General features: G+C 40.3%; 1 protein-coding gene across 1 annotated transcript in view; it reads left to right on the forward strand.

The window, feature by feature from the left end:
- Positions 1-3,693: 3,693 nt before the first annotated feature.
- ntrk1 (neurotrophic tyrosine kinase, receptor, type 1) overlaps positions 3,694-23,228 on the forward strand; it is a 30,468-nt gene continuing 10,933 nt past the window's right edge. Inside the window, exons 1-11 of the mRNA XM_032518511.1 lie at positions 3,694-4,193; positions 8,011-8,085; positions 9,426-9,497; positions 12,750-12,818; positions 14,210-14,361; positions 15,900-16,045; positions 17,122-17,260; positions 19,637-19,969; positions 21,370-21,387; positions 21,515-21,573; positions 21,669-21,771. Coding sequence (XP_032374402.1) covers positions 3,997-4,193; positions 8,011-8,085; positions 9,426-9,497; positions 12,750-12,818; positions 14,210-14,361; positions 15,900-16,045; positions 17,122-17,260; positions 19,637-19,969; positions 21,370-21,387; positions 21,515-21,573; positions 21,669-21,771 — 1,363 coding nt within the window. The 5' untranslated portion in view covers positions 3,694-3,996. The remainder of the gene's footprint in view (positions 4,194-8,010; positions 8,086-9,425; positions 9,498-12,749; positions 12,819-14,209; positions 14,362-15,899; positions 16,046-17,121; positions 17,261-19,636; positions 19,970-21,369; positions 21,388-21,514; positions 21,574-21,668; positions 21,772-23,228) is intronic.

Consider the following 23,228-nt stretch of genomic DNA (forward strand, 5'->3'; position numbering starts at 1 on the left):
AGAGAGAGAGAGAGAGAGAGAGAGAATACGACAACTGATTTTAGCAGGTATTTACATTTTACAGGATGCTCTGAGGGTGTGTGAAATGTCTCCACATTAAACATATATTACAAGAGTGCAACTCTTGTCTGCTTACACTGGAGAAACCGACGCACAGAATGTGTCCAGACTTGTCAATTTTAAATGAACCCAATCCTTAAGCACGATATGTCCAGTTAACTGCCGGATAGAGTTGGACCATTGAAAGAGGCGTTGTATTAACATAAGTGTATTTTTGTTAAATCGTAATGTATTTTTCAAGCTGCTAACATCTCATTTGCTTGTGCGTGGTTATGTTGTAATTACACCTCTGAGCAAACGCTTCCCATTGAGTTTTTAATCTTTTAACTCGTCTCTCTGAGCTCTCAAAAACACTTTTCCTGCGAATAAGCGCCTTGTCCCTCCACACAATTTGCTGAGCTAAGACCAGGAAAAAGGGGCGTGAACGGAAGAGTAATTAAGCTAGAAGATAATTCTGACGACGGCAGCAAAAATGGCTGTTCAGCTTATGGTCAGCAATTGTGGTTGGGACACTATGACCTACTCATGTGCAGAGTGACTAAGAGGAATGGGGGTGGGGCACAGTAGTTGTCCCATGGGTAGAATCTGGCTCCGCTCATGTAAAGAACATACATGTGTGACGGACAGCAAGTTAATGTTAGCAGTTACGGGATTAGAGGCACTGTCAGTGATATGTAAAGTTCACCTGCTAGCAGGGTTTACCTTGGCCTAGAAACTCAGAGTTCTAGAATGTGGAAGGAGGTTCGGAAATATTGTTTCAATTGATTCTTTGTTACCATGGCACTTGAGTAGAAGAGTCCAGACCAGCCCTCGTATTAGAGTGGATAAGTTTAACATGCCTATTTTCTAATAAGTTTCTAATCATGTGCGAAGGAGATTCATTTTGTTTCAAAGCCTTCCCCACAAAAGTACCTTCTCAGCAGCACCCTTGGTGGCCTGACTTGAAGATCCAACAATGACAGCTCATTTCTTACTTGTCACGGTTGTAGTTGCTGCTGCAAGTATTCTTTTGATGCTTGGGAAATGTCCTCAGTGGCCCTAGAGTCCAACAAGAAAGCTATCTATCTATAAAAAAATGATAAAGGAGAACTCACTTTAAACTGCAGATAGTGTCATTTATTTAGTCATGCAGATGTTTTCAACAGTGAATCAGTAATATATGTTTTTAAAATGAAATCAAACAGAACTAGAACTGCAAGCAGTTATGATGGCATTCAAGCCTCCCACGCGAGTCCCTCCCGACGATCCACGGAGTCTGCCAAAGTGGAACCCAAAGCGAAGAATGCAAAAAGTGACCATCAATTGTTGAACACCCATCTTATTCTGGACCTGGTATTTTAAGTAGAGCAACACAGGGTCCCCCAGCAACCGAGGGTAACTCTCTACCTTTCTCGAATCTAGGGTTCTTATGACAGCATTATAATCCCTATACACTAAGCACATCAACCAGGTGCTACAGATTGCTTGATCGACTTTGCAACACAAATAAGAAGCTATGTGACACAATCAACACCTCCACTGCTAGTAAATTGTGTTACTTTAGGTCATCAAAAAATTGATGACCTGAGATGTCCTGGGGTTATGGACCATAACAGTAGGATATCTCAGCTCATAAAACTGTTGATTTATTAATTTAAGCCTCATGATTGGGTCAAGCTACTTCCCATTTTCTCAGCCATCTGTGTCCAGTTCACCTCCTCTGTACTTTCTACCACCTTTCATTTCCCTATACATTCATTTCACACACACTTTTACAAGGTCAGGAGGCCATTTGTTTCCGAGTCAACTTTTAACCTTTACTGTAAGAGAGTTTTATAAATTTTTCAGGGACTGTAGACAACCAAAAACTAGTCTACCTCGTTTTTAACAGCCTTCATTTGTCAACTGATCCTTGTGACCCGTTGTTGGTCTGCCAGATATTGACATCGGTGACATCTCTGCCTCATACAGAAAAAAGTCTTACAGAGAAGTTTTAAAATGACTGAACCCAAATGACTGAACCTTGACTCTGCAACTGTGTTTCACTTGGAAATATGTTTCATTACAGAAGCTAAAGACGCTCATACTTCCCTTTTATTGTGACTTTTAAAGAAAACTCTTTACAAAATTAGCACAATTACAGTAATGTATTCCTTTTTGCTGTAACGCAGTAGTATATCGCATTACTAATTCAGTTTCAGTAATATTATACTGTCACAATCTCTGTAACGCGAGTTACAATTTAAGATTACACCGCAAAACATTTCTTCACTGAAAAAAAGCTGTGAGTATTATTTCCTGTTGCTGTATTCGATGGTGGAGATGACTGCAGAGACAGAGACATTTGCGAGATGAATATTATTTTCAGGAGTTATTACACTGCGTTGAAGTGAGCTGTCCCGTCTCTGTTCTCGTGGTCAGAGCCAGAACCAGAGACGAAATATTATGAATAATCTATGATCTATTAAAGTGGATAAAGAGGAGACTTTATTGATCCGGTGGTGAAATTCACAAGTTCCTGCCAAGTCAAACTTGTGCTGTTATTTTGGTGAAAGTAACTCAAAAGTAATGCAAAAGTGGTGTAAAGCATTACAATTCAGAGACAGTCATGTTGTAGGATAACTAATTACTCTCAAATGGCAGTAACTAGTAATCAATAATGTATTACATTTTGGAAGTAACTTGCCAACACTGCTCACAAGGGACACTTAAAGTGTACAAACTGATGGAGCTGAACCTGAGACATTGTATTCTTGTATTTGTCATATTCTTCTTTCTTGTCAGAACCTTGTGTTTGTATTAACCGCAATGCAATTCAGTCACCAACGGTTTAGTCAAAGATTTGGGTGTGTTAGCGGCTAAAGTAGAGTCTAGCGGCTAGCCTTAAGCAGTGACGAGGACTGGTAACCTCACGTCATGTCGTTCCAAATTCCAAACTGTGTTTTTCCAGTCATGTGAGGCGAGAGATAATGCTAAAGTTCCATTGCAAATATATTATTACAAATTTATTACACTGAGTATCTGTCAGTCAACTGTTGAATATACCCATTGAAATGAGTGAAAGTGCATTACCTATTGAGCTTTTAGGATCAAATTGAGCCAACTGCATATTGTGTGCAAGCCTTGCTTACTTAACACTATGTTTCAGTGATGAAATGCAATACATTCAAAGACCTATAGCCCTTTGCTTTCATTTCCTATTATTAAATTCTGCTGGGAGTTCACACTGTTTAAAAACAGCTTATTGCAGATAACATGTTTCCCCACTTTCCCACAGCCATGACATTCATCACAGACCTCCTAAGTCTCAACAATCACAAACCTTCCAACAATCAATTTTCCAAGAACAGAGAGATCCATCCATCCATCTATCAGCAGGATGTTGCTACAGTAGTGCGAGTGTAAGAGCACTGCTGCATGCATCCTAGCATCCAAGCGCCTTGCCTTCTTGGCTCTGCTTGCACCTCGAGCTGCTGTCAGGACAGCAGACCTCTCACCCATTTCCTCCACTGATCACAATCATCAACACATACCCTTCACCCCAAACCCTCCCTCTTCCCCCTCTTGCTTTCGGAGGTGTCTGGTGACTCTGGCCCCAGTTGTCTTGCCCCTCCCTTCATCATGAAGGAGAGGAAGAGAGAGGGAGAAAGAGAGAGGTTGCAGCCCACTACCACCATGTCCCCAGAGGCCCCTTGCCTGCCTGCCTGCTTGCTCCTCCTGCTGCTCAGTACAGCTGTGGCTCAGCGCCAGACCCTGACCAGCTGGGATCTCAACCCTGTCAGAGAGCCACGACAACAGCCACTGTGTGCGTGTTCACACTGTGTGTGAAAGCTCCTCACCTCTCTTCGCTGACTCTTTATTAGGTGAAGCCCACAGACACACTTTAACTACAGCTTCCACCACCACCACCACCAACAACATCATCTCTGCTGGTGCTGAGAAGATCCTCTTTTGAGCATGGCTGTGGCACCCCGGGCCCTGGCACTTCCTTTGCCCCTGGTGCTCGCCCTGCTCAGCCTGGCCTGCTCGCCCACTTTGGGAGGCTGCCCGGCAGCTTGCCGCTGCTCCTTCGCCATGCTGCAGTGCCTGGAGCCCAATGGTATCACCAGCATCCCGGCACTGGCGCCGCAAGAGAGTGAGAATGTGACGGAGATGTGAGTATGATGCACCTGCTCCGCATGTGCCTCTAAATCAGCATGAGTTTATCTGATGCCTTGATGTTGGGGGGTTTGCCAAATTGTTTTCTTTCTGTTTGCTCACCTTATTACTCTGGGTTGGTGTTGGATTAGTATGGAGTGTCTCAATGGCAGAGTTTGGATTTAATGGGAAAAATCTTCTTCTCTTGGAGTAGAGAGAGTTTGTTCTTTGCGTTAGCTAAATCCATCCGCTGCTTGATGCAAAGTTAATATGCTGCAGTTTGGGATGCATCAGCATGGCATGGACATCAATTGTGGATTGCTACTGACAATAACTGGCATGGAGTGACGGGAACTGATGTCCTATTATCCATTGTGGATCAAAGTGTGGCCTCAGGGTCTTTAAAGGATCTCAGCACTATTAGCTGTTGGAGTATTGTGGAAAACCTCACCAACATCGTTATAATTCTCTTAAGTTATAAAAACGGCAAGTCTTCTCAACTGACTTTACTCTTGAGGACATAACACTATTGGTGTCCATTAAGATAGAAAATGTGTACTGAATGTTTGGAAAGATACTTTTTTGATTAGTTTTAGTTGAATAAACTATGACTTCAGTTTAAATCTTCTTTCCGATGTTTGCTGTGGTGCTGTTTTTTATTATCAACAAAATGTACTTTAACTGTACCCCTGAAAACTTGACTTAAAATCTTACTTTGTTTTCAAAATCATTGAAATGATCCCTTAACTTTTAATGACTTACAAAGTTGTTTAAGCACAGTTCCATAACCTGTGACTTCAAACTTTACAGGAAACATGTGTACCATCTTCTAAATTTAATGCTATTAATTAGTTTTCTGAGATACATGTGGCTGGAGAAAGTATTTTTCAATTTTCAGAGGTCAAATTTAAATTCCATTTCTGATGAAAGCTGACCTGCTTGTACCACTGAGGTTGTTCTGACCGAAATTATGTTCACTTTGGTTAGACTGGTGCTCAAAAGATAAAGTAATAAGGACGGATGAGGATGTTAAAAAGGCTAATTTGAAGCAGGTAGTTTTTTTACAACCATACGCTACATGCCAAACTTTTGATCGACACATACATATGGACAGACAACCCCTTGGGGTTATGTGTTTGAATAAAACTCATCCAAGTTATTGCTCAAGTGAACTGAGACTCCTCACTCAGCTACAGCAGCAGGTGACTGTCATTTAACATTGACTTTTTAAAACTTTGCACGGAAAAGAAAAAATAAACTGAGCGCCTGTGATTTAAACACAGCTCCTGTATTATTATGCAACCCACCATCAGCTCCAACATGGAAAACTACAGTAAATGTCACTCTCTGCACCACCACGCTGTTCTCTCTTTGTTCCTGTCCCCATATCTGAGCAATTAACACTTGTTAAAAAGGAAATAAGTTTCAGAAATGCTATTTCGGTGGAGTAAGTCCATATACTATTCGCCAATACATCTCCTCGTCTTTCCCTGCCACCCTCTCTTTTTTCCCCCTTCTCTAAGTCTTATAACAGGGGCATTTTCTTGCATCTGCAGCTAGACATGTTTTGTAGTAGAGCTCAAGATGAGGCTTGACTCTGAACCATCAATCAATAAGTGAGCGGGCCTTAATCTGGCTTTTGTCAACCACGGTGCTCTACATGCCAGCAAACAACACACTTCCGCGTATTGGCTGTGCAAGGGAATACAGCCGATACGCAGAACAAACAAGGGGCCATTAACTGTGGAACCGGGGCCAAAATTCATCATACGCTGAGTTATAAATTCAATTTTGTGAATTGCCAGTCAATGACTCCACCCAGGAACAATAGATGATATACAACCCACTTGGCTCAATCCAATAAGTAAGGGCGATGGGTGATCCTGGGCCCACCTGCCCTGTAATCACATTATTGCTGTGTGGGTCAATCAGAAATGAATAAAACGGTTTGTGTGTTGCAGCTGACAAACAGAGAGCTGGGAGGTAGAAAAAATGCCACATACTGAAAGTCATTAACTGGAAATTACTGCAGGTATTTTTCAACATGTGCACTAAACATGGAAATACATCTATACTCAATTGATTGGTATATACAGTAGGACAACTGTCCCCATGGATTATTTACATACTGTATCTACCATGCCATTTCACTACATTCCCTGCATTTAAAAGGAAAATCAAATCTTTTAATCATGAATATTCAATGTGCTAAGTCAAAACTATTTCAAACCAAGTTTTTGGTTTAAATATGGTGAAATAATGCTTTTGAACAGCAGGAGCTGAACGTTTTAAAGTTTTTCTGTTTAAGAAAGCAATAAACATTTTTCTTATAAAAACATGCTTATGCATTATTTATTAAAAAGTCAGCTAGTCTGCTTCAACAGGATTGTGTGGGTGTGGTTTAAAGGTGCAATGTGTAACACTGAGAGCTAGCATTTAAAATGGTTACTGCAGTCCAAATTTAAAATACTGGAAAGAGTCGTCTCCCCCCAGCCCCACCTCCCCATACTCATAGTTCACAGGGCTTGCCTGGTTGAGAACACTGAACCCAATTTCCCACAATGTCAATGTTAGCTAAATGCTAGTCTATATCTACAAAGTCTACAATGTCCCTCATCTCGGCCGCATTTTAACCTCCGGTCGATGTTTGAGGACTATGGTTGAGTGCTCCTCGGATCTCTGCAGGGTAAATCTAGACAGCAAGCTAGACTATCTGTCCAATCCGAGTTTCCTGTTGCACGACTAAAACAACTTTGAACGTATACACGTTCCACCCAAACAAGTTCCCTCCCAAGGTTTTTTTGCAGAGGCACAATTGCTCTGTCCAACGCTTAGAGTCGCCCAAGACCATTGTGATTGGTTTAAAGAAATGCCAACAAACCAGAGCATGTTTTTCTCCCATCCCAGAATGCTGTGTGGACTAGCCAGACCCTCCTCCACAACGCAGCGGAGTGGCTGCCGGCTATGTTGACAGTCATAAAAGCCTGTGCTCTCGCAGAGCTCTCTACCCGACTCTTTCCTTCGTAAAGGTCCAATCTATTCAAACATCTCAGCTGGCTGTCCATGCGTTGAGTGCTGAATTGATCTGTAGCTCACGAGTTATTCTGAGGTGGGCTGTGTCTGGAAAAAATTACTAGTTGGGAAGCATTTCCCATCAGCCTCGCACCCGGTGTCTGTTAGGGCATTATTCTTTTTTCCACATGAGCAGTAGATTAAGTGCTATTGAGCTTATATATTAGTTTTGCAGACTGTGGGTCCCTGGACATCTTGGATGGTTTTGTTATTTGTTCAGTGGTTGTCAGGGAGGTCAGACACATCAGTGGGGTTACATTTAGATGTTAGCCCTCCTTGAACGCCTTTTATCATTTTTTTTATGAACATGGTTTCAAATCCCACAAACTCCAGTTGTTGCATGTTTTTTCTTTCTTGTTGTTTCTCCAAACTCAAACAATAAAAACAAAAAGGAATAATAATATCTTGGAGGTTAACGGTTTCAGCTGCATATTGCCACAGAGGTTACAGAGGTGACTGACTCAATTTAGCCTCTTTTGTTGCTTTCAGTGTTTAGGGTGGATTGTCATTGTCAAAAGGCATTTATCTGGTTTAAATTGTGTAAAACGTGTAAAACCTTATGCTGTCTGGATACAAACTGCCGTTTACAAAGGGAAAATCAGTATTTGGATAGTATTCCTAGTAATGGAATATCTTAAACAAAAAAACGCTAAAGATGATAAACTCCTCTTCTTTAACATTTTGTACTGTATGTCCCATGTCTCTGGTCAATGAACTCATTCACTTGCTCTCTCCCTCCCCCTCATTTTTTGTATTAACCAGTTACATCGAAAACCAAGCAGCCCTGGAGAATATAACAGAAATTGATCTTGTTAACTACAGAGAGCTGAAGAACCTGTAAGTACTGCTTTTATTACAACTTGGACAACTCACTGTAAGACAAAGACACATGATCCACATTTTATAACACTGGTTTACCTCACTGTACTATTTGTTCCTTAAGTGCAATTCTCAATGTCATTCCATACAATTGGCCCTTACTTACTTACTTACTTACTTACTTACTTACTTACTTACTTACTTACTTACTGTTGCAATGCCAAGCTTCTGCTCTCGCAATGCTCATGATGTAATGTAAGATCGGACTGTTATGTTGTACTGCTTTGATCATATTTGTTGGTATACTTTTTAAACAGTTTAACAGTATTTGTAACTCATACATAATTATAAAACTATATATACATACAATTTACAATAGAAAAGACTACTTGATGTGTTGTTGGAGTATAAACTTCCTCACATCCAATAAACAATGGAACTGCTACACAGTGGAAGCACTTGTTGTGAACTGTAACCCAACAAATGATGTGGTTTATTAATGTTATGCTCCATGGCTTTAACCTTGGTTCCTATTGTAGGTAGAAGGCTAGTTAGCTGGACATACTACCAATCACAGTTTATGTCACAGACAAAAAAATCCATTGTTTAATCCATTCCTTTAACATTTGTTCTTGAAAAACACACTCTTTAAAAAAGGATTTTACTATTCACTCTTACTACAGCCCTGTTCATCCAAAGCGTAACAACTCCAATGTCCATTAAATAGAACAAAGGAGCCTGGAACCAAGAACAACAGACCCACCCCAAAACAAAAAAAAAAAAGTGTGTTTGTGTCCATGTAGCGTTTGCCCTTATCTAAGAAAAATACATGGGTAGTTAAACTAAAAATCTCACAACCTCATTGCAGAAGTTGAGTTTGTCTGAGACAGATACAAGTCAGTCAAATAACAAACTAACTTTTAGATGGAAATTAAACAAGTAGGAAATTACTCGATTAGATGAACGACAGAAAATGTTTCAGAAAATATTAGATGATTATTAAAAAGTTGTTGTTTTTTCAAGGAAAAATGCTCCAAAACAATCACTGGTGTTGGCTTTTCAAATATTAGTTGTATGAAAGTAAAGGTTTCGACTGTTGATCGCACAGAACAAGCAATGAGAACGGGTCAACTTGGGCATTGAGGGGAGCATTATTTACCGTTTTACACTTCATAGACCAAGCAATTTGATTATTTGAAAAAAAACAATTGGCAGATTAATCGCTAATGCAACCTCTGCTTGAGTCTATCTCACAGTCACTGTCAGTATTTTGGAGTTTCAATGCTTTATTTCTATAAAATGTTGTTTATAGAAATATGTTTATGTGTATGTTTTTTTGTGCTTCCCTCCCTCTCCAGCACGGTCACATCATGTAAGCTGAGGCTCATCTCTGCCAACGCCTTCCAACACAACCTCAAGCTCCAGTATGTGTAAGTGTCCTTGTCAATACAAAAGGATTGTCTTCCTCGTGTCATGTTTTGACCTGTATGTGGGTCAGCCTATTTGTCGCTGTCAGTCAGTGCACATGTCACAAAGCGAGAGCAGCATTTCTCAAAATCACTTACTCAGTCGCTCGTCCAAGTAGTTGTATTACTCATCCACAGATCTGGTAAATCTGTGAGCTCATTGATGATACTGAAACCTCAAATTGTATTTATTAGAAGCCTTTCTAGATGGATATTATAGACACATAGGTGTTAAAAATATAAGATCCAGTTGACACATAGTTTTCTAGTTTTTTAAATTTTCTATTTACATATTATTTATATTTATAAATGAAATGTCTTCGGGTTTTGTACAAAACAGGCAATTTGAAGACATCTTGTGCCTTGGGAAATTTTTTTGCGTTTTGTTTCACTATTTTCTGATATTTTGTGGACTAAATGGTTATTGGTTAATCAAAAATCTAAACGTGCAGGCAGAATAATGCAGATTAACATAGTAAAAATGATCTTTAGTTGCAGGCCTCAAAGTCAAATTCTGCCGGCACTAGACAGAAAACAATACATACTGTACCATAGAAACATTTTGTTATTGTGTGATAAGTCCATACTTAATAGTAACCACTTTCTTTTTCAACAATTATCTAGTAAAACATAATTAGTAAGCTTTCAAAGATATTTAAATTGGAAACTTTTCACTTTTTTAAAGTCATTTCTGTTCAGTTTGGCCTCACAATCTAGACCCAAGAATAAATAATACTGCTAGACTTATCGACTGGAACCATCAAATCTGTCTATTCATCTGCAGCTGACCCTTATCGCCACCATCTTGTCCGCATCGTTTTACTGAGTGTGTGCGACATCGCCAATGTTGTTTATCTAAAAGACCGGCGGATTTCGAGGACCAGAGATGGGGGGAGATGGGGGTGAGGTAGGAGGGGTGTGCACGAGAAATTGGAGAAGACATCCACCAGTCACCTTTTACTCGCTCACTTTGGCGGATTATCGACAACTGATGCATAATAAATACACTCCACTAAGGGTCCATTATCACTTAATCAATATTCCACGTTGGAGGGAGTGGGTGGGCTGCGATTGGGTGGAGTATGGGGGCTTCAATGTGACAGATGTATTTCTGAGATTAAGAGGGACAGACTATAACCAAACTAAGCAGGAGGCTACGTCAGCTTGGACCACTTTCCTTGCTCTCCCTCCGCTCTCGTCTTCACCCACAATCCTCGTGGAACTCAGTTGTCTTTTTTTATAAAAGTCAGTTCTTAAGAGGGGCAAAATGAAAATGAGCTGCTCTTCCCAGCTCTGCCCTGCCCCTGTGGGCACAGGGAAGAATCGAGCTGGTAATGGATAAGCCCCGATGGCTAACCCATCTGACATGAACTTTCTGGAGCAAGGAAAACAAATAATTGAACTCTTGGCCCTGCCAGAGTGAATATGTATTGGCTTCCATGTGCACGCTCCCCAGTGGGGCTTTGTGTCATCTTCTGAGGGAGGTTTATTTACAGCTTGGTTCTCCGGCCGTCTGAGGATCATTTGAGAGCTACTGTGATGATATTTTAGAGCCCTGAGAGGATTTACAAAAAGTCATGCAGAATTCATCTCTCACAGATTATATTGATATCCAGACATACACAATTTTAGATGTAGGATTATGTTATTCACAGTGTTATTAGTCAAATATTTTGAAAGTTTTCAGAAGTTAAACAAAAGTACATAGCCATTTTAGTGTCCTTATGCACTGCAATGTTTAAAGCTAAATGCTAATGTGAGTACACTGAAATGCTCACAATGACATTGCTAACGTGCTAATGTTGGTCATGTACAGTATAATATTTATAGTGTTTGCCATCTTAAGTTTTGCAGGTATTTAGTCAGAAACCAAGGCTTGAACACATTGAAATTCTGATCTGTCAGAGAAGTCAGAATCACCAAAGTGATTATAATTTATCCTGAGGGGGATCTGAATGTCTGTGCCAAGTTTAATGGCAATCCGTCCAAAAGTTGAGACATTTCACATTAAACCACAAATGTCAACCACATGGTCAATGGTAAATAGACTGCTGTCTTAGAGACCACACCATTCAAGTATAGTACACATTCATCTTCTATACAAACACAGATTTGTCTTCTGTATCTGTAAATGAAATCAATCATCAGATAAACAGTCACATCGGTAGCAATTTGGGGTTTAGCATCTTACCCAAAGGACAATTTCACATGTCCACTTGAGGGACAGGGATTGAACCAGCAACCTTCCAATTGGTAGACGGGTGCTCTACTACCTCATGAAGTAGAGAAAATCCTCTGGGAACCATGAATGCCTAGAAAAAATATGTGCTAATCCACCAAGGAGATGCTGAGATATTTCAAAAGATAAGTGAATACTTTGACCGGTTGTTGACACTAGAAGAAAGTCAAGGCATCCCCAGAGTCATAAGGATTAATCCTCTGGGCACCACGAGTGTTTCAAAATGTGATGACAATCCATCCAATAGTCGGACCAAATTGGTGGACTGACCAACCGACTGACATTGCCATCCGGCTTTCAGTGGTTCTACTATTACATTGGATAAAAATAGTAACATTTCTACAATAAATTGCAAACCTTTTCCCCTAAATGCATCTCTGTGGAGCTTTTCAGTCTGTGTAGCCGAGCTGCGTCCTTCCTCCGAGAAGTGTTTGTGACTCTGGCCTAATCACCTAATGTACTGAACACTAAGTAAACAGAGAGAGGTGTGCTGGAGGTGTTTGTGAATGTGGCTCCTGGCTGCTGTGAAATACTTGCCAAGGTAATTGATCAGAACCCATTTGGATGCATTAACGTTTTTCACTGAGTAATTCAAAGCAGGTAAGCATTGCTCTGAAAGGGAGCAATCAAACCACAGCATGACTCAACTGCAGAACAGTACAAACTTACAATAAAAAGAACATTTTTACTTTATTTTTGTCTTCTACTTTTCTCAAAGCAACATGTGAGCAAATGATTGCCAAACACATTCAAATACACTGCCAAGGTCCTGTTCTCATTGTCTACAGCCTACATGGATCTCTTAATTTCTTTAAGTGGTTCTTCCTCTATCAAGGAATAGAAAAACAGCTATTCGTGCAATAGGAAAGTAAAATACAGGCAAAGCGAAACAGGTAGGATGAACATTATGTTACAAAGCAATAGAACAGCCAAACACATTGTTGGTAATATCCTGTCCTCTCTCTTTTGTTTTACAGGAACCTGGCATCAAACTATCTGGAACACATCTCCTGGAGGGTGTTTCATTTTCTCCCACTGCTCAACCTGTGAGTCCCTTTAAATCAACACTCTCATTCACTTTCAACACTCTCAATTTATTCAAATACATTAAAATTCCCAGGAGGTCAAGTTGGCTGTAAAGGAGGAAATATTCTCACTGATTGGCATCAACAGATGGTGCCAAAACAAGAAAAAGGTCCAGCCTAGCAGCAGCCAACGTCTTGACTCCAAGCTCCTGGTTGTCTACAGTAGATTTAGCAAATTTGACCCGTCACTTGTTTGCCATAAATTTAGCAATTGGTAAATTGACGTCTAATGTGTGTTGAATTACACCTTGCTAGCCTGCTTACTGACACAATTTGATCTCCTGCTGCTGCCATGTCTTAATTCAACGGTATTTTTCCATTCTATGACTAAAATCAAGAGAAAAGAGGCTTTTGTCTCGCTCCGCTGACATTGTGTGCACACTTTAAAGGTGTTCTAACCGATGTTGGATGTCAATTCTTGTTGACGTTCAAAGTATTTTCGAACAAAACGAGGCAAACTCGCCCCCCCCCATCCCGTCCTCTCCCTCCCTTCCGTGCACTAACCCCTCCCCCCAAATCCTTCTTGTCGGTTGTAAGCTGGAACACCGTTTGGTGTTGCAGGTTGGCACAGTTTGTTTTTGTTGGTGTTTGTGGAGCCTGGGCTGTCTACAGAGACCACGTATTTTTACAGTGAGTTCAGGGGACAGGCAGATCGCGGGTAGTGAGGAGATGTTTGCTGTATGGGACAAAACATGTTGTAGCCTATAAAAACACGTGACTTTGCTTAGACTGCCATTACTGTACAGAGATGGCAGTTAAAAATACAGAAGATTATAAGTAAACCATTTAGAAATTTTAAAAGGCTCATCTCTGTTAGGTAGCATTGTTCTTTCACAATTCTGAGGTTAATTGACAGCTGAATGTTAGTTAGGTAAGAAACAACTGCTGTCTTTCGCAAACTGGCTGACAGCAGTCTTTGTCTTAGTCTTGCAATACTTTTTCACCAGTACTGGCTTACAGAGATTTTGAATGCTTTAGACAATTAGAATCATTGTTGAAAATCTTAAATTTAAGTGTAGAACAAGTTATTTTCTCTCTGAATGCAAAATTCTTCAAGGATTTATATTAAATCATAATTAGATAGGGTTCTAATCATTTAAATTGTTAGTGCTTTAAAAAGGAGAGCGTATGTGCCCTCAAACTAAAAATCTCATCATGTGTTCATACAGTAGTGTGCGCCAATACTATTTAACCTGTCACATGAAGAGGGCATGTTGTCTGATAAATTAACTCCATTGGTTTCTCTGTGAACACGTTTGACTGTTAAAGCTCTGTTTTTTATTCTGTGGTCTTGTCAGAGAAATTGAATAAAAATAAACAGAACATTCATTTTTCCTCCTTTTGCTCTCCAGAGTTTTGAGGGACAACCCTCTTGTTTGCTCCTGTGACCTCCACTGGCTCCAGCAGTGGCAGTGGAATGAACGCGGTGACCTGGAAAACCGAATTTCTTGTTTCTCCCATGATCAAGAAGAACTCCTCAACTCTTTGGTGATACACAACTGCAGTGAGTGATATCTGAACTTCCTATTCTGCACTGTGTTATGTTGTTATTTATTGTTATTAGTAATGCATGCATGTTTACAGTTAGCAAACTGCAAATTGTTCAAACGATGATCAAATGAAAATATTTGCATATTCAGAGATTGCGTATTTTTCAATGAGGGAGTAGTAAAAGATTTAATTTTAAGAATTTTAATTATGTAATTGAATTGTGGCTTTTTAAAGGAAAACTGAAAAAGTCTGACAAATTATTATTCAGTATTGTTCTATATCCTAAAACCTGCCCCCAAAACGTGAATTTAAGTTTTTAAGTTAACTTATGTTTTTTGAGTTCATTTATTTTAATTATTTCTTTCACTTTAAATAGCCTAGCTTACATAATAGACTACTTGGCTACTGCATCAAACTGCCCGTTGAGTCGCCCGCTCGTCATTTGCATAAAATTGAATCCAGCCAAATTTATGCAAATGAGGAGTGGCCAGCTCGGCTCCTCTCATAAGTTGACTGAACGGCCTATTTCTCATTTAAAAAGGGGATCGTATTTCGAAAGACCCACCGTTATGGTCGGTTTTGAAATTTGGGTACAGCCAGCCCCATGTGACTCGTTTGTCCAATCAGCTGCAGGCATCGTGGTTGTAAGAGGGTGTAGGCTGTTTTCTTTTCTTGTCAGTGGTCAGTGAAGAGAAACTGGTGGCAAGCTGACTAGCGTGCAATGCTGGGAAGCGGCGCGATCTCATCCGTGAAAACAATGCGAGTGTGGACATGTACCAGAGGCGCAGCACTCAAAATACTGAGTGGTCTCAAATTGCCTCCCCATGGCTCTCAGAGATCATTCCCCAACTCGTCTAACACCAATGCTTTGTCACGGCCCGTAGCGTTGGATACTGACACAAGGCACTCACATGCGTGAGCGGCCGGACCGGCTTAAAAAAATTACAACAATTGATTTTATTCTCTGCTCGGGATGCCATACAGTAACTCCACTATATCTTTACATAACAAACAATTGGTTACTGCTATTTATAAAGTTCTTAACATTGAGTACAACCCCTTTAAGACATCTGGAGGAGATGTTTAATTATTTTTTGTAAAGTTGACATGACATTTGTTAATCTTCATGACCATTGTTGTTCCTATTCTGCATATTAATGCCTTCAACAAGCAGGTGCAGTGGTGGCCAGTTTGGATCAGTGGTAGAGCAGGCGCACATGGACATAGAGGTTTATGCCTCGATGCAGAGGTCCAGGGTTTAAATTCAAAAATTGAAAGGCAGAAAAGCCCAAAAAATATCTAAAAAAATTGAATAAACTAAAACAAGCAGGGGCAGTGAAATGCAGGGAAGAAATTGGCCCAGCATTGTTATTTTAATCGCATAGGAACGGGGAACATCTTGTTGCCAGGAAACATATGAAAGAGTTTTTGGCCCTGTGCCATTTCTCTGAACTGCTTCACAAAAAAGAAACAGAAACCATGTCTCTCTTCAATCAGTTGTCCCATTACACGAGTGACCTGTGCTCATGCTGTCTCCTCTGCTGCTCTCAGGTCTGCCTGAGGTGACTATCGTCTCTTTTAAAGATTCAAAGATTCAAGAAGGAGGGAACCTGACATTTGCGTGTCAAGTGACAGGAAGTCCTACTCCCGATGTGAGATGGAGAACGGATGAGCTCCACTCGCCCTTTTTCACCCAGGTAGTGAAGATGTTTCAGAATATGCAAATATCATACAGATTAACAAAATAACATCTGCTATTCTGTACACACAAGCAGGGTCCCTCATCTGTGTCTCTTCAGAGCCTTCTTCGGGCTTTTACCCTGTAATGTTTTTAGAATTAAATGTTCTTGAGTAGTCAAATCCAGCTTCATTAAAGCATACTTGTTGGGATCATGTATATTTTTCTGATTCAAGTCAACAAATGATCCAACAAATCCTATGAAAAGACCACAACCTGACCAACAGGTATTGTTTGTGTAGCCTGTTATCTTATTCCTCTGTGCCATAGAACTCTTTTGTTGCCTAAAATCTGTGAAAAACACATCAATGAACCACACTGTTTCTTCACGCATTTCTTCACACTGTAGTTTATTTTGAGTTAATTCCACATACACCGTCCTGTTTCTATAAATTCTCACTTGAGTATTGAAATGTATACTGAAAATTGTCCCGGTAAAAAGTCCCTGCTCTTTTTCCTAAGGTTTAAAAATATATATATATATATATATATATATATATATATATACATACACATACATACACACACACACACACACACACACACGCACACACACACGCAAACTCCTGTCCCTACACTATTAGTGACCTGAGATCTCGTTTGTCTCTAGATTCTTCATGTTTTTGTGATAACAGTTGTTTAGTAGCCTCCCGCAAAAACATATATTCCTTCCCCTCCTCTATTTGACCTAATTTCATTGATGCTTTCAAGCTTCAACTCAAAAATCCTCTCTCTCACTGGCTTTGAACTAGATCTGACTGCTTGTGGCTGCATTTGTCTGACGCCACATGTCTGTGTGTACCATTGCCTACATTTTCTGCTTTTCTCATTGTGCTGAAAAGCTCTTTAGATAAACTGTAGCGAAGCCGTTTGAATAAAGTTCAGTTGGGTTGTGTAATCTATCAATCCACAGTATAGTAAATTGGATCCCATTTCATCCCTCTAACCCGTTTGCCTCTCAGCGATCCACATGTAGCTTTGACCTGGCTGAATTAACCCCCTCTGCTCTTTGTCTGTGCCGCCGGCTGCTGACAGGAGAGAATCTGGGGCTCCACATTAGAGCTGGTCCTTTTCCTCACCAACGTTTCTTCCAGTGACAACCTGCACAACCTAACTTGTGAGGCCGAGAACCAAGCTGGGCCAGGACAGGAGATGGTGCAATTGGACATAGAGTGTAAGTGCCTGCAAAATAAAACCACTCTTGAGAGCTCAATACAAGTCGTCTGGCTTAATGGAGGTTAGGGCGAGAGCACACATTCGAGTGCAGGCAGGGTGGACAGCCAGAGAAAAGAAAAATGCACCGTAGTGATTTTTTTTCTAAATGCCCCCTCTACAAATACGAGTAGGTGCCCAACACACTTCTAATGGAGCTCTTTGTCAGCTGCCACTCACTCTGGCGACTGGTGAGAAGTGTTAAAATAATGAGTAAAGTGCTGCAGGTATGGCTAGTCATTTAATGCAGGGATTCAGTACAATGAGGACAGCATGAGAGTGAACATACCTCTCCTTGCTCTTAAAGAACTCCTTCACCTCACATACAGTATGCTGTACTTCTAAATTATAGCTGGCACGTAACCCAGGAGGTTTACTGTTGTATTCTCCTTTCAGATGCATTAGTGCATCTGAAAATTAAGGAACAGAGAGGAATGACAGCACCCAGCGGTCCCACAGAAAACAGAGTCAGAAGCATTAGTGATACATTACTGAAAAACTACTGTCCAAACAATATCATATATCACCAACTCAGTGGCACTCATTCGAAAATAAAGCCAAAAAAGAGCGGGGGCACCAATCAGCTGGAGCCAAATGCACGAGCATCAAGGGACAGATAATGAACGTCAGGAAAATGGGGCTGATAACCCGTGCTAAGATCTGATTTGAGTCTGTGCTAATGGACTTTTCCCTCCTACTCCGGAAAACCGCTTCATCTGCAGTGATTGGCAGTCTGTAAATGCGTTAGTGCAGCTAATCTATCAACATCAGCTCGCCTGGTGGACGGACCCTCGTTAACCGCTAGCCCTTTAATTACTCTTAATTACCTCCCAGAACAGTGGGTGTTTACTGCTGAGTGGCTCTCTGTGCCATTGATTCATGGTGCTCGTGTGGCTTCCCTCTAACAAAAGAGATTTTTTGGTTTAAAACATGTATTTTGGTCATTTATTTTCAACTTAAAAAGGTGGATTCAGAGTGCAAGTATGAATAATATCCATTATCACAAAGGCTAATATTTTGTATGTAAAGGTTCCAACTAACAATCTGCCTGGACTGATGCCAAGAATCAATTTACAGCATGTACTTGCCACATTGTCTCAAAAATGTCCATTGTCTAAATCTTCAAAAAGAACCAGCAGGGTCATTGAACATAATTCAAGCCATACTTTTAACCCATGCAGTGAAATAGCTTGTGTAAGTTTAGTAGGAGTTGCTAATGGATAATTAGTGAAATGGGATTAACGGCGCTAGTTTTCACTCAGTGCAACAGACTTCAGCGAGCTCTGGATAGAGAGACAAATGCCTCAGTATCCCCTTAGCACAGCACTTTGCGAGGCTGGGTCATGGGTTAAGAGCAGCAGACTTGTCAGTGCAGTATGAGGGGTCTCTGCACTTGAGAGTCGTGTTCGATCTAAATGAGGCCATTTCCTGTAACTTTACATCCAGTGGAGCTTCCAGGTAGCTTTTGTGGTCGGGGGCACAACGATGACCAGGATTCATTATTCATAGCAGGTCAGCACAGGTTTGCAGAACAGATGGAGAACATTGATTCATGGAAACTTATTACATGGAACCTATAGGGTGCTTCACCAACCGTTGACTTTATGTTACATATGATCAAGGTGCACATTCAGCAGAAAATTGTAGCATATGGGCTTGTTCATGAGCATGACCGTAATCATTATTTGACTAATTGGCAATTACCAGTTGTGGAAAGTACAGTGCCAATGTATCATTTTGCCTTGTAATTATACTAGCAGTGCTTTGTAGTTGTTTATAACTACTATTTTTTATTCAGATTGATTAATCTGCAGATAATAGTAATATGTATTTATATCTCAAAGAATTGGTTTATGTAATCTTAAAAAAATGTGGAAAGAATTTGACAGTTTCCTGGAGCTGGACGTGATATCTTTTGTCCTACCGACCCCAAAACCCAATTTACAGGAATTCTTTCTTACATTGAAGAGGCCGGCACTAGAGTATGATCATTTCAAACACCTGAAATGATTTATAGATCATTAACATTTACCTTTACCTGTGGACCAAGCCAGACTAGCCATTTTCACCTGGTTCCACACGTTAGGATGAGTTAAGAGTAAACTGGCTGCTGTCTGTAGCTTCATATTTACCATACCAATACAGGAATGATATCTAACTCGGGGCTAGAAAGTAAATGAGCGTATTTCCCAAAACGTCAAACTATTTATTTTAGTCTTTGATTTTCTTCACACAGGAGCAGTTTACCAGCTTGCACTTTTTTTGCTGAGGAAATACTTTAACTTTCCCAATCTCCTACTTCTTTACCTGAACTTCCAAAACTGTCATCTCCCAACAGTTCCAGTCAAAATCCTCTTCCTAAGGGATGCCGTGCAGCAGCACCACTGGTGTTTCCCCTTTGCTGTGGATGGAAATCCTGAACCATCCATCACCTGGAAGTACAACGGCAAAAATCTCAAAGAGAGCACCTACACATACACCCAGCTCATCCCAGACTCGGGTGACGGGTCAGTGAAACACGGATGCCTCTTCCTCAACAAGCCCACACACATCAACAACGGCTTCTACACTCTGATTGTTGAGAACAAACTGGGAAGGGATGAGGCCACAGCCACTGGGATGTTTATGGACAACCCCTTCGACCCGCTCGATCCTGAGGGGATAATTCCAGGTGAGTTCCTGAAAACGGTTTTGGAGCTGCGGAATGTTTTTTCCGAGCAGCATCCCATAAGGACCACAGGAGGCCATTAGGGCGGCTAAAAGAAGAATCTGAATATCTTATGATTGGACACTGCTTGATCCAGTGTTGAAACCATGTCTTGATATATCTGCAAAATCTTTCAACACAGCCCTCAAAATACCAAGTTGTTACAAAGCAATGAAGGAGGAATGAAGGAGGAATAAATCAGTTTGCGGCCCAAACAAATTCATGAATCAAGAACTACATAGTAGATGATTATAAGTTATCAAAACGTATAATTATGTAATGATTAACTCTAAGAAACCTGTGAATGAACACACTGACCACTTTCTTCATTAGACGTACGATTAAATCAGCTGGTGAGTGGCTTCAAACTAACAAACAATTGTTAACTAATAATTATTTAAACAAGTTTGAAGTGAAAAAAGGTTTGAATACTCGAATCTAAATGTCATATTGTGCCATAAAAAAATATCAATTAAATAAGTGTATGGACTACTGTTTTAGTCTAATAGGTTTTTACATAGTACACATCTAGATTGTGACGATGGAGTTTTATGGAATGGCATTAACACCAAACAAACTGGATTCAACAAGTGTATTGATTGTGTTTGTATTTACAAAACATTCAACAACATATTTTACCAATAAAGGCAGACCAGAAAGGTCCTAAATGCACTGAATTTACATTCACCAATCCAGAAACAAGTTATTTTCATAGACTTGTTATGATGTTAATGTACGCCATAGCTCTTTCCAGCCACGTAGCGGATATGATGATCACAGTGTGTTTCACAGTTCCAAGCTGATGCATGTTGAAATGCTTAAATTAGTGCAGATATATAATTAACTGCTCACAACACAACCCTAACCTAGCTCAACAAATGTACATTGTTGGGATAAAGCCTGACAGCCAGTGCGTGACGGACAGAGAGACGTCCCTCCCCTTCCACTATCCATTTTGCATGGGCACTTTCACTGCATCTAGGGAAGGGTTGGGGTTAGATATGCAGTGTAGCCAGAACATACTTTAGCACTGACACAGCACTGTGGACAGCACTGTTGAGATACTTCTGGCAATGTGAGACTACCTCTGAACCCATCCTTACTCACTGCAGTCCCGCTATAGGCTGTACAAGGCGCATGATTGAATTTGATATAGAGGTCTATTCTGTAGAAGTTGAGGAGCACACTAGATACCAGACAGTGCAGTGATAAATAATTAATGGTTTTCTGTATCGTGCACAAGATCAACATTCTTGGGTGTTCCATCACAGTCTACACTTGAATATCACAGGTTGCTGCTTTGGTTCACTGTTATGTGTGGCCATTAATGGGTTTGTGTTCTTGTTTCTCCTCATGCATGCTAGTCCTTGATGTTGAACCAAGTAAGATTGATTTTTACACTTCTAAAAACATCTTTGCATGTTGCATGTCTTCTCAAAACTGCATAGAGCTGATTTGAAGTCTGTCTTGAGCCATGTTTCTGTAACTAAACTCATTCCCGCCCCTCAGTTCCTACAGACAAATCAAGCATGGACGTCACAGAGAACCCTGAGAGTCGAGTGTTTGTGGTACGTCTTTGCGTAGCATTATTCCCAATGCAAATATGTAATGACTATCAATGTTGTCAGTGAGTGTGACTGCAAATCTCTCTTTGTTTGACCAGGTGTCTGTGGCTGTGGGACTTGCTGTGTTTGCCTGCACTTTCCTTCTCATCATGATTGTGGTTATTAACAAGTGTGGCCAGCATTCCAAGTTTGGTATTCATCGTAAGTTGAAACACATCATTTCATTTACTGCACGCATAATATCGCCACTAGTTGATTGAAAGAACAGTTTGACATGTTGGCTTATTACCTTTCTTGCTGAATATAAGATTGACACCACTCTAATGTCTTTACCGTAAATATGACACAAGAGCCAGAAATCGCAAGCGTGGCTCCGTCCAAAGGGTAAGACAATTAAGCTACCAGCACCTAAATCTTGTCTCAGAAGTTGAATGCGTACAAAAAGTTGTGGTTTTAGGAGGTCACTGGCCTGGCCAAAAAAATAGTCCCAGCGCCTAGCTCACCATAAAAAGCACAACTTGATGTTATGCTGTGCTAAGCTGCAGCGGCTGGCTCTAGTTTCATATCTAGTAGTAGTGTCAATCTTCTGTTCTCACACTGCAAAAGGAGGGTGTCTAAAATCGAGATAGAAACACTAAATCTGAGGGACAAGGTACTGAAAAAGAGTGAAATTATCTGTCCATGCAGCAAGATAAATTCACTTGACAAGCTTGCTTGATTTAAGATTATAGTGTAAATTTGAACACTTAAAATAAGAAATTTACTCTTAAAGATAAATTATCTAACACTTCTAAATGTAATTTTTTTTTTTATCTTGGTAAGAACCAAATAATTTGCAGTGCACTCTTGGCAAAAGAGCAAATATTTTCCAAATGTTCCAAAACTCTGCCCTTAAAGAAGAACAACAGGTAGACTTTACCACATTGGCTCATTATCTCAGTGTACCGCAGTATAGGTATAATACCTGACACACTCCCTTTTTTCCCCTCCTTTGTGTATGTTTTCCCTGCAGTGTTTAAACATCTGTCTTTTATATGATTATTTTATCGTAGCGGTAACGACAGATCTAGAGACTGGAGTCTATTAGCTTAGCACAAAGACTGAAAGCATGGTAAAACAGCTAGCCTGGCTCTGTCTAAGCCTCTAACATGAGGTTAACACGTTGCATCTTGTTGGGTTAATCAGTTCAAAAAGTGACAAGTTGTTTAAAAAGGCAGCTACTTGCTGTAACAACCAAGGTTTTGAATTTTTTTTAAAACTTTGGATGAAGCTAGGTAAGCCATTTCTCTCTGCTGCTGGTTTTTGTGCTAAGCTAATCCACGCTAAGTAAACGCACAGACATGAGTCGGATCATATAATGCATTTGATCAAGTCAAACTGCATTAGGAACCATGTTCACCTGTGGCCTCAGACTTTCAAACAAAAGACATTGTTGCAGAGAATGAGTGATGTGGCTTTCTGTATCACTCATATCATTCAACTTCCATTTCTCTGCACTAGTGTGATACAAAGGAATTGAACCCAGTAGATTATTTTATTATTGTCTGAGCCCAGAACCCCAAACTGAAGACTGGAATATAATCAAACGTTCTGCTAAATTATTGTTTCAAATTGCAGATGGTTCTTTCAGGCTCTCAGAAGGTAATGCGCAGGAAAGA

Source organism: Etheostoma spectabile, chromosome 6, assembly GCF_008692095.1.
Source record: "Etheostoma spectabile isolate EspeVRDwgs_2016 chromosome 6, UIUC_Espe_1.0, whole genome shotgun sequence".
NCBI lineage: Eukaryota > Metazoa > Chordata > Actinopteri > Perciformes > Percidae > Etheostoma > Etheostoma spectabile.